This window comes from Orycteropus afer, unplaced genomic scaffold (genome assembly GCF_000298275.1).
Source record: "Orycteropus afer afer isolate SDZICR_OR568_19922 unplaced genomic scaffold, OryAfe1.0 scaffold00059, whole genome shotgun sequence".
Taxonomy (NCBI): domain Eukaryota; kingdom Metazoa; phylum Chordata; class Mammalia; order Tubulidentata; family Orycteropodidae; genus Orycteropus; species Orycteropus afer.
Window position 1 is genome coordinate 3,762,595 of NW_006921646.1, and position 12,024 is coordinate 3,774,618.

General features: G+C 42.2%; 1 protein-coding gene across 1 annotated transcript in view; it reads right to left on the minus strand.

Annotated features, from left to right (window-relative positions):
- Positions 1-202: 202 nt before the first annotated feature.
- The window catches only part of LOC103195747 (DLA class II histocompatibility antigen, DR-1 beta chain-like), a 31,632-nt gene continuing 19,810 nt past the window's right edge, over positions 203-12,024 (minus strand). Inside the window, exons 3-6 of the mRNA XM_007939379.2 lie at positions 4,141-4,410; positions 1,489-1,770; positions 707-817; positions 203-240 (exon numbers count right to left, since the gene is read on the minus strand). Of these exons, the coding sequence (XP_007937570.2) occupies positions 203-240; positions 707-817; positions 1,489-1,770; positions 4,141-4,410 (701 nt within the window). The remainder of the gene's footprint in view (positions 241-706; positions 818-1,488; positions 1,771-4,140; positions 4,411-12,024) is intronic.

Below are 12,024 nucleotides of genomic sequence, written 5' to 3' on the forward strand. Positions count from 1 at the left end.
TCAGAAAAAGGAAAAGAAATGCCCTAAGCCTCCATGACCCAATGCTGCTCTACTGCACAGGGCTTCTAAGCAGAGAGAAGAATCTTTAGGACAAATTTTCTGATCAGAAGTCTGAACCCAAAGTTTTTCTTGGTATTTCTATCTCCTGTCTTTCATCTCTCCTATCAGCTCTAGAAGAATCAAACCTAATTCTAAAAGAGCATTAATGGACATTACCTGTTGGCTGAAGTCCAGAGTGGCCTGGGAGAAAGAGAAGAAGATATGGTTATAAGATACAGAGGCAAATCTGTCTCTATCAGGTCCTCAGTTCTAGATTTCCCACCTGCGATTTCTCTAATACTGCAACCCATATCACACAATGACAGAGAAGGGAGCAGGGTCTGAGAGCCTGCAATCTATGAATCTTCTGCCACAAAAATTCAGCATAATTGATCAGCCTTAGTGGGTTCTCTTTCATTTGCCCCAGGATCTTGATCCAGACCTGCAGGCAGAGGAGGCTTTCTTTTAATTGTCACTGGTTATAATCCATGTGCTTTGACAAAAAAGGCATGGGCTCTTTATTTCTGGATATCCTGAAATTTGGGATTGACTGGAAAACAAAAGCTTATACAGAGTCACCACTATAAGGAAAACTACCTTGAATAAAGTCATATTTCTTCCCCAAAAGAAGTCCGTGGGGAATGTCAACTACCAACAGGTTCCTTACCTTTCTGATTCCTGATGTAGATGAACAGCCCCACCCCAAGGAAGAGCAGACCCAGAACAAAGGCCCCGATTCCACTCAGCATCTTGATCTGTGCAGAGTTAGATTGTGTTCCTAAGGAAAGAAGCCAGGTTTAGTGATTTTTACCCCAAATTCAACTTATCTAATTGAGACCCTGAGATTCAGAGCTTTATGACTAAGGGATGAAGCCTGCTCTGCAAAACAGAATGATTGGCCACTTCAGGGGGAAAAATGTTTTAAAACTCACATTGAGTAGATAGGGGGTTCAGACATTGAATTCCTTAAATATCACACCCCTGACATAAGGTTTGACCAGCACATCTGATGGGTGAGAGGCTGGGACTCTGAGGTGAAGCAGCGTGTCTGGAGTGGCAGGAAGGGCCCTACATTGCAGAGGATGCTCCTCTTCTCAGATCACAGTGGACATGGGTACAACTCAGAGCAACAGCACCACAAGTAGAAGCCCAGCCCCACAGGCAGGGGAACAGTACCCAGGGCCCAGAGGGTGAACATGCCCTGTGGTATCATGAGAAGATTCAAAATAGAGACAACCTCTTTTCTGCCTGCCAGCCATAATTTCCTCCCCAGGGGCATAGGTATTTGTGGAAGCAATCACAGAGCTACCTTCAGTGATCTGTGCCGAAGGAGAGGAGAGCAAGGAGCAAATGAAAATACAGTGTGGGAAGAAGAACCTGACGCTCAGGGATAAGCAAAGTCCCCCTTCTTGGTGAGTGAGGAATTTATGAGGGCAGGCAGCTTCTCACTCCATTCCACTGTGACAGGGCTCTTCAGGCTTGGGTGCTCCACTTGGCAGGAGTAAACGTCTCCCCTCTGAGGAATGGCTTCAAGCATCACCAAGATCTGGAAGGTCCAGTCTCCATTCTGTATCAGGCCTGTGGAGACAACCCCAGCCTCCTCTTCCTGCCCATTCCGGAGCCATCTGACTTCAATGGGGCCTGGATAGAAACCATTCACAGAGCAGACCAGGAGGTTGTGGTGCTGCAGGGGCTGAGTCTTTGCAGGATACACAATCACCACAGGCTCCACTAGGAGAGAAAAGGCAGAGAGAATAAGTGAGGAACATAGAGGAACTTTGTTTGGCTGCCTCTCTGTGTCTCTTTCAAACCCAGGCTCAAGGTTTGTGCAGCCCTTCCTCAAGGCTGGCCATGTGACCAAAGGAGTCAGTATGTCATGAGCCTCGAGTTTAATCTTTAAAGTATGGACCCATTCGATTTGAGACCCATGAGTAAAACCGTGGGTTTTTCAATAATTGGAACAACTTACAAATAAAGTGTTTACAAGTCTTTGCAAGGCATGTAGTGTTTAATTAAAGGCATGATTTTTAGTGCCAAGGTGGCTGGGTTCAAATCCAGGCTCAGCCTCTGACTGATGGACCTGGAAGAGTTTTAAAAAAATTCCCCCATGCCTCAGCTTTCTCACTTATAAAGAGGAGTAACATTAGTAACATACTTTTTAAAGTTGTGTGAGACTTGATGCAATTAAAATATGTCAAACAGTGACTGGAACTTAGCCTTCAATATATATTAGGTAAGGAGCTCCGGTGGCATAGCACCTATGGCATTTGACTGCTAACCAGAAGGCTGGTGGTTCAAACCCACCAGCCACTCCTCAGAGGAAAGTTTGGGCACTCTACTTCCATAGTGAAACTGCATCAGAAACCCAAGGAGGGGTCTCTATGAGTAGGATTCGACTCAATGGCAGTAAATTTGAGTTATCCTTGTTTGCTCTGAGAGAAAATGTGACTCAAAGTAGCATGGATAGATTGGAGAACAGCAGTGGGATAGATGGGCAATAAGAGGATGAAGTCACCACTATAATCACTATCTTCATTCACTCACAACTTTAAAGCCACAGGAATGGGCCGGGGATTGTCTAACTCTGTGAGCTGAGTCCCAAGGAACATGGGAATCTGAAGGAGGGAGAAGGTAACAAAGTCATTCATTCAAAAAAAGTTTTCATAGTTACTCACCTAATCAATCCCTCTCCTTTTTCCAAACAAATGTATCTAACAATGAAATTGTTACCCTTTTACAACTGTCTCTTTCAACACTGATATTTAAAGTTCAGGTAGGGTCTGGGGCTCACTAATATATGCTTAATGCTTTAGACAATCCCGGACACTAGCAGACCTTTTGGAAATACAAATTAAAAAAAAGAAGAAGAAGGAGAAACTTCAGAGGGAATATTTTCACACCACACACACACACACACACACACACACACACAAAGGTAGACTTTAGATTGATGGTAAATCATTGCTAACAATTTTGCAATGTATCTTATTTAATAAAAGTATTTAAATTCTTAACATAAAAAATGCAGTCAAGTTATAAAATACAAACTGAAGAAAATGTTCAATCAAATGGTAGCAACATGTTAATGGTCTTGCTTTGTAGAGAACCTATTTCTCCGGGGGAAGAAAAAAACAAAACAAAAACAATCCTACAACCCTAGAGATAATAGTCATAATAGTCAATAGTTAATTTTTCTCATAGTAATTTCACAAAAAAATGTTTAAGAGCTTGAGAATCTAAAAATATGAATTTTAAATAAAAAGAGAAAATTTCAACTGAGTAATTGAAAATATTAATAAGAGGACCTAACACAGGAGACTATGTGGTAAATTGTGTTACAATTCTACACAGCACTAATATGTAACTAGTAAACTACTACCAGATTATTATAAAAATAGTAACATTAGTATGTTAATAAAATATTATACTTCAAAATAGCTAGTTTCATAATTATTTGAACTATGCATATATATATATATATATATATATATATGTAATAGCAGGGAATTCATATTTAAAAGAATCTTCAGAAAGGTCAGGGGTGCCTCAGAATTTCCTTCACCTGCACTCCCAAAATACATAAACAAATTACTGTAGTAATTTCTCCTCAATGAAATGGTTTTGCAAAGAAACAAACTCCACATACTTTTTCTTTCAGGGATTTCAGGAGTCAGAAGGGCCTGGGTAAGGACAGTCTGTAACTAACCTCACCTTATTCCAAATGTTTACCTTCCTCCTCTGTACTCCCCTAAACTTTCACCCAACCACATGCACCCGAAATTCCCCCCAGATCTCTGAGGACCCCCCACCCCAGTCAGAGTCTCCTCCACCTCAGGCCCCTTCCCTGAAGCTCCCAGCTCCCTCCCCACTCAGCTCACCACTGTGGCCCAAGGACAACCTGAAGGCCAGCCTCCAGCACCCACACCCCAGACACCCAGTCTCTCCAGGGACCCATCTCTCTTTCTCTCCTCTCTCTCTCTCTCTCTGTCTCTGTCTCTCTCTCACACACACACACACATGCACACACACACACCGTCTCTCGCTCGCACGGACACCGTTCCTCCCCTCCCCCCCGCCCTCGCCCTTACCCTCCGCGCTCACCTCGCCGCTGCACCAGGAAGCTCTGGATAGCCCCGTAGTTGTGTTTGCAGTACGTGTCCACCGCGGCCCGTCTGTTCTCCAAGAGCTCCTTCTGGCTGTTCAAGTACTCGGCGGACAGCGGTCCCAGCTTCGTCACCGCCACGTAGACCCCCACGTCGCTGTCGAAGCGCACGTACTCCTCGCGGTTATAGACGTATCTCTCCACATACTGCACCCGCTCCGTCCCGTTGGTGAAATGACACTCAGCCTTATTCTGCCTCAGGAAATGTGCTGTGGGGACAGCGATGATCCGGTCACGGGTAGCCCCTCGGGAAGAAACTGAGGGCAAACTGAGCCAGTCAGGGCGCCCTGGCGGGAGGTGGAGGGCACTAGAGGCCCCTGCCGGGCTCCTTCCGCAACACTCAACCACCACCCGCTCTGTGTGGGTTCGTGTGTCACCCGTGTGATCCTGACTGAGGTCGCGCAGGGCGGAGGACGCCCGCATGTTCCGAGGTTCTTTCGATCCACTTTTGCTTAGACACTTGCATGGAGACCTCCACGTTTGAGCCACAGGAGGATGTGCCCATCCCTGCGTCTACACCACCTTTTCCTGGACTTACCTCCTCTCTTCTCCCACAGTTCTTCCCCTCTTCCTCTGACACTTCCTTCCCCCTTCAGGCTGCAGAGACTCCTTCACTCCCCACCTTGTGCAAGCCCTGTGCTGCCCCCTGGGAAGCCAAAGGAGGGAAAACAGATTTCTCTGCCCTGTTCAGTGAGCTTCAGTTTCAGTGAAAGTGACAGACAAAAGGCAAACTAGAATTTATTCAGCTGTGAGAAATGTCAAAAAACAAAGAGTTGATTTCTGTAACAGAGGATGATGGAATGATGCAGATTTCCTTAGGGTGCCTGAGAAGGAAGGCCTCTCTGAAAAGAAACATTTCAGATGATGTTATGGACTGAGCTGTGTCTCCTGCTCCCTACACTTGTTATACATCTGAATCCCTGCACCTGTGGTTATGATCCCATGTAGGAATGGGTTTTCAGTGTGAGTGTAGGACGTGTCCTGAATCCATCTTTTCTGAGATATAAAAAGATCAGACTGAGCAAGCTAGGAAGAGGGTAAGCGGAGATGGGGAGATAGCTGTGGAGCCACATGAAGATCCCTGAGGAACAGAAGCTCAAGAGACAAGGACCTTCCTCCACAGAGGACACAGAGAGAAGGCCTTCCCCTAGAGCCGCCACCCAGACTTCCAGCCTCCCAACCGGAAGGAAACAAATTTCTATTTATTAAAGCCTCCCACTTGCAGGATTTCTGCCATAGCAGCACTAGCTAATTAAGTCAGGTGACATGATATATGGAGTTGATGTGAGCTAAAGGAAGAGCGGATTTGAGTGTGAGTTTGGGCTTAAAGGGGGCACATTTCAGGCCATGGTCATAATGTGCAAAAGCTTGAAAGAATTGATGAACTTCTTCAAGAAACCTGAACAAAAGAGTTCACAGAAGCACAGAGAGGGAGGGGAAAGGAGCAGAAAAGATTAGAGTGGGGAAATAATGTAGAGGCAGGTGCTTTCAAGGACTTCTCAGTGATGTTAGGATTTTGATTTATTATACCACATGTAATAGGAAGTGAGAAACTATTGCTTTAAGCAGATTAGAACCAGGATCCCACTCAGCTCTACCTACATCTCAAGATCCAAAGATCTCAGAAAACAAAAACATATATATGTATGTATTTAATTTGGTACCAAAGTCATTTGGCAAATCTGCCTGATGAAGTAAGGGGTCTGATGCGTCTCAGAGCTCTGATCGTCCCACATGCTTCTGCATATTCTTGTGGTTTCTGCTTTTAAGTTTAATTGAACAGTGAACTGGGAAAATGTAAAAAAGTTAAAGAATAACCTTGCAGTTTAAAATGATAAAAATAGAGACATGAGGTATTGTTAAAGCATAGGATGTACAATGTCTGCAGGCATTTGGGGCCTTATACTGATATATACTGTGTCAGTCACCACCATGTATGACATCATATGAAGGCAAGTTGTTGAAAGTGAGTAGAGATGGTGATGACCAAGAATTTAGGAAATATTGAAAAACATTGTCTAAGGCAGAACACAACTTAAGATCTCGAACTTGCATTGATTGAATAAATGCAACAACAAAGTGGTAAACTTTCTAGTGTTTTGGCAGGGAAATAAGCTAAAATAAACCATGAGAAAGTAAATTGCAAGGTATGTGAATGAATAATTCTAGAAGCAGCACAGTGTAAACCAATGTTTACAACTTTGACCCTATTGACATTTTGAATGGAATAATTCATCGTATGGGGTTCTCTTTGCATTGTAGGATGTTTAACATCATCTCTAGCCTCTGCTGACTAGATACCAATAGCATCTCCCCAATTGTGACAAGCAAAAGTTTCTCCAGACTGTGTCAAGTGCCTTCTGAGGAACTAAACTGTCCCTGGGTGAGAACAACTGGTGAAAACCATCTGAAAATCTCTGTTGAAAAAAATCAATGTTAATTGTGAAGTAGATGAAAATGTTATGGAAAGTTTTGCAGTTAGTGTATCTGATGAAAACCTAAGTCCAGAGAAACCTTTGTTTTGCTGGAAAAAAGTCATGTCCTGGAATTGGTTTCTTAAAAACATGCAAACAAAACATTCTTTAAGTCTAATGGGACCATAAAAAGCTATGATGAATTTTAACAACGTGTGTGCGAAGCTGCAAATTCTCCCCAAAGTGAACAGTCATCAGTGTCCCTGAAATATACATGCAGATTGTTAAATCAGTGGATATGTTGTTTATATATATTCACCAAAATGAAAACAAAATGAGGACAACTAATAGAAAAACCAAACACCAGAAGGTCTGAAAGGAGTATTTTAATTGCGCATTAATTTTCTAAAAGGAAAACACAGATAACCAGAGATGTGATTTCTGACTGGCTTATTAATTACTTTGTACTGATGGCTTAGATTCATTATAGACAAGCTGAAATGAGAGAAACTGTAAAATTTTATGGTCTTTGCACAACTACCCACAAAAATGCCTCTTAAACTTTTTGTATAAAGCAAAGTTTATGGGTTTTAATTTCTGCCAATGATACATCTGTTTTTAAACCTATGTCCAAGGAGTCTATTGCCCCATGAAGAAACTCATTGCCATCCAGTCAATTCCAAATCACAGTGGCTCTATGTGACAGAGTAGAACTGTCCGGTAGGGTTTCCAAGGTTGTAATGCTTATGCAAGGAGTCCTGGGGGTACAACAGTTAAGTACTAGCTGTTATCAGAAAGGTTGATGGTTGGAACCTACTAGCTCCTTGGTGGGAGAAAAGACATGAAGATCTTCTCCTGTAAGCATTCAGCCCAGGAAACCCTTTGGGTCAGTTCTACTCTGCCATTTAGGGTCCCTATGAGTCTGAATCGACTTGACAACACACACAGCAACAACCATTATGGAAGCAGATTGCTAATATCTCCTGTGGAGCAGTTGGTGGGTTTGAACCACTGATCTTTAGGTTAGCAGTCCAGTGCTATAAACAGTTTTTAAACTCTGTGCTTGCTGCAAATTTACACATGTCTTGGAATGAAAAACTTTCTGACAAATGTCAATTCCTAGTGTTTGTTAAGAAGCTAATAATTAATAAATCAACTTTCACATATATTTGGGAGACTTTGGAGTATGCTGACTTTGCAAATGACCTAGCAGATGAAGATATTAAAAGTAGCCATGTCACTAATGAGAAGATAACTGTGTCACACCTCAACATAGGATGATGTTGAAACAACAAAGTTTCTTGGGTGAAACTTTGAATTATTAAAGTCAGAGGAGGCTGTCATCAGAAGCAGACTGAGCACTGACAAAGGGGCTCCTGTTGCACATTCCTGGAGTGATGGGAGCATGGCAGTGGTGACAGCGAGAGCATGGGTGGAAAGCTCCCCAAAGATGACATGGCAAGAAGGGCACTCAGTTAATTAACAGCCTTGAAGAAAATGCAGTCATCCTGGAACTGGAGAGTATTGCAGCTTCCTCAGGTAAGGAGACCCTCGTGACACAGAACCACAATGGTGCTGAAAAGAGTCTTTAAAATGGCAGTCCAGTGAGTGCTGCTTCATCCTTTATGAATTTCATTCTTTGAAGAAAGGAATAGTCCAACCCAACTTGATGAGGAAGATAATAATGACCCTGATGAACCTAGTACTCTGCCATCCTCAAGCAGTAGTAGAAAGTATGGGTATGTAGCATAACATTTAGCTTAATGTGAGTCATATGTAAGTTTGAAGTATTACTGAATAATTTCTCTATGAAATATGTATTAGAATACTTATTCTACATTTATCCCACTATTTCATTTGCTATTTTCAGATTTGAAAATCAGTTGAAATACTGTATGTTGTCTTTATTCAATACATGATTATTCATATATTTGGGTGTAGAAATATTGATGTACATGGTTATAGCATAGTGACCTTTATCTCATTGAAGGTGTTTGTAATTAATTGGGAAAACTAATTTTTTAAAATCCTAAATTCCAATTTCAATTGGGAGCTCTGGTAGCATAGTGGCTAAGGCACTTGACTGCTAACCAGAAGGCTGGCGGTTCAAACCCACCAGCTACTCCTCGGAAGGAAGATGGGGCAATCTACTTCTGTAGTGATACTGCCTTGGAAACCTAAGGAGGGGTCACTATGAGTCGGGTCCGACTCGACGGCACATAACAACAACAACAACAACAACAACAACAAATTCCCATTGCTAAAGGACTTCTGGCTCTATGAATTTCAAAACTGGAATTCTAAATCTATGTATGTTTTCAGACCTCATTGTCAACAGAATAAGGAATGAATTGGCTATGGGAAAAGGTGAGAGTGGAAGAAAAGAGATGAATTTGGGAATAACGCAGGAATGAGTTGATGGTGGCTTGGACAATGGCAGCAGACTGGTACCTAGAAAGGGATGGGGAGATCTGAGAGAGGTTTTGGAGGTAGCATCCATGGATATGTGGATGGATGGAAAAATAAGAGCTTGCACAGAAATAAGAGTAAAGTGTGGCAGGCTCTATTCCTGCTGTTGTACATATGTCATCTCTTTTAACCCTCAGAACAGCTCCATGAAGCAGATGTCATTTTCCTCATTTTACAATAGAAGCTACTAGTGCACAGAGGTGCTAAAAGATTGAAACTAAGGGAATCTGGCTGGCTGCAGCATCCCAGCACTTTACCAGGATGGGATATTAACTTTCTGAAAGTGATTAATTATAGTTCTGTGCATTGTTGCATAGCTCCCATGCCAGTGCCCTTCTTAGTAAAGATTGACTGTGGCCTCACAATTTCTAAATTCAATAGATTGTTCTCAATTATCATTTCAAATTCTCAGGAGCTTGAACAATATTGCCATCACCTCTTCTTCAAATATTACTCAAACTTTCAAAATACTTCCCAAAACTTGCAATCCATTTCTATTAAGTCAATTCTTACTCATAGTGACCCTACAGGACAGAGTAGAACTGCCCCCATGGGGTTTCCAAAGACTACATCTTTATGGAGGCAGAATACATCATCTTTCTCCCAGGGAGCAGCTGGTGGGTAAGAACCAGCAACCTTTTGGTTATCAGCCAAATGCTTTAACCACTACATCCCAACACTCCTTTAAAAATACTTGGACTTTATTGTTTTACATTATCTCCCCACTCTTCCATTTTTATGCCATGTTGTCCCAAACTATAATGTAGTCAGTACACAAGTGTCACATAGAAAATCTGCTAATTTCACTCTGTTGTTGTTGTTATATGCCATCGAGTCGGCCCCGATTCATAGAGACCCCTCCTGGGTTTCCAAGGCAGTATCACTATGGAAGTAGATTGCCCCATCTTCCTTCCGAGGAGTGGCTGTTGGGTTTGAACCGCCAGCCTTCTGGTTAGCAGTCAAGTGCCTTAGCCACTATGCTACCAGAGCTCCCTACACACCTATATCTGAAAATTCAGTTCTTCCATTTATGGGTCTTGTACATACTAACTGCAAAATGTTACTATGCTTTATGCTGAGAGAGATCAAATTTGTTCATTACTCTTTCCCTTTCACCTAGGTCAGCAACTGGATCATTTTAAGACAATAATAAATGTTTGTTCTGTGAATTAATGACTTGTTATCTAGCCAATCAACACTGCATAGAGATATTCTAGTGTTTCCTTTCTATTGTCTAAATATGTCTGGTTCTCAGTTCCTCTCAGCTTCTCCTTATTGTTGTTGTTTTTAGGTGTCATTGAGGTATCTTTGACTTGTAGTGACCTTATGTACAGCAGAATGCAACACTGCCTGGTCCTGTACCAGCCCCACGATCCTTGGTATACCTGAACCCATTGCTTTAGCCACTGTGTCAGTCCATCTTGTTGAGGGCCTTCCCCCTTTTCATTGACCCTCCACTTTACCAAGCATGATATCCTTCTCCAGGGAATGGTGCCTTTCTACAACATGACCAAAGTAGGTGAGACAAAGTTTGGCCATTCTCACTTCCAAGGAGCATTCTGGGTGCACTTCTTCCAGGACAGATTTGCTAGTTCTTTTAACAGTCCATGGTACTTTCCGCATTCTTCACCAACACCACAACTCAAAGGAATCAACTCTTCTTCAGTCTTTCTTATTCATTCTCCAGCTCTCACATGCGTATGAGGTGATTGAAAATACCAAGGCTTGTGTCAGGCACATCTTAGTCTCTAAGGAGATATTTTCACTCTATAACACTTGAAAGAGGTCTTTTGCAGCAGATTTGCCCAATGCTATACATCGTCTGATATCTTGACTGCTGCTTCCATTGGTTTTGATTGTAGAACCAAGTAATATGAAGTCTTTGACAATTTCAGTCTTTTCTTCATTTATCATGATCCTGCTTATTGGTCCAGTTGTGAGGATTTTTGTTTTCTTTGTATTGGGGTGTAATCCATACTGCAGACTGTAGTCTTCAATCATCAACAGTAAGTGCTTCAAACCATCCTCACTTTCAGGAGGCAAAGTTGTGTCATCTGTATAGCGCAGCTTGTTAATGAGTCTTCCTCCAATCCTGAGAACATGTTCTTCTTCATATAGTACAGCTTCTTGGATTATTTGCTCAGTATACACATTGAATAAGTATGGTGAAAGGATACAACCCTGACACACTCCCTTCCTGATTTTAAACCCTTGTTTTGTTCTAATGACAGCCTCCTGTTCTATGTACAGATTCCTCATGAGTACACTCCTTGAAAAGAAGGTTAGGCAATCTGCTTCTGTAATGATACTGCCTCAGAAACCCAAGGAGGCATCTCTATGAGTTGGATCCAACTCTATGTCAGTGAGTTGAGCATGAGTACAATCAAGTGTTCTGGAATTCCCATGCTTCTCAATGTTATCTATGATTTGTTATGATCCACATATTCAAGAGCATTTGCAGAGTCAATAAACCACAAGTAAACATCTTTCTGGTATTCTTTGCTTTCAGTCAAGATCCATCTGACATCAGCAATGATATCCCCTGTTCCACATCCTCTTCTGAATCCAGCTTGCATTTCTGGAAGTTCTCTGTCAATACACTGCTGCAACTGTTTTTGAATTATCTTCAGTGATATTTTACTTGTGTGCAATATTAATGATATTGTTCAATAATTTCCACATTCTATGGGATCACCTTTCTTTGTTGTTGTTGTTAAGTGCCGTCAAGTCATTCCGACTCATAGCGACCCCATGCCCAGCAGAATGAAACACTGCCTGATCCCGCACCAGCCCCACAATCCCCACTATACTTGAGCCCATCATCGCAGCCACCGTGTCAATCCATCTCGTTGAAGGCCTCCCTCTCTTTCGTCGACCCTCCACCTTACCAAGCATGACATCCTTCTCCAGGGAATGGTCCCTTCTTACAACATGACCAAA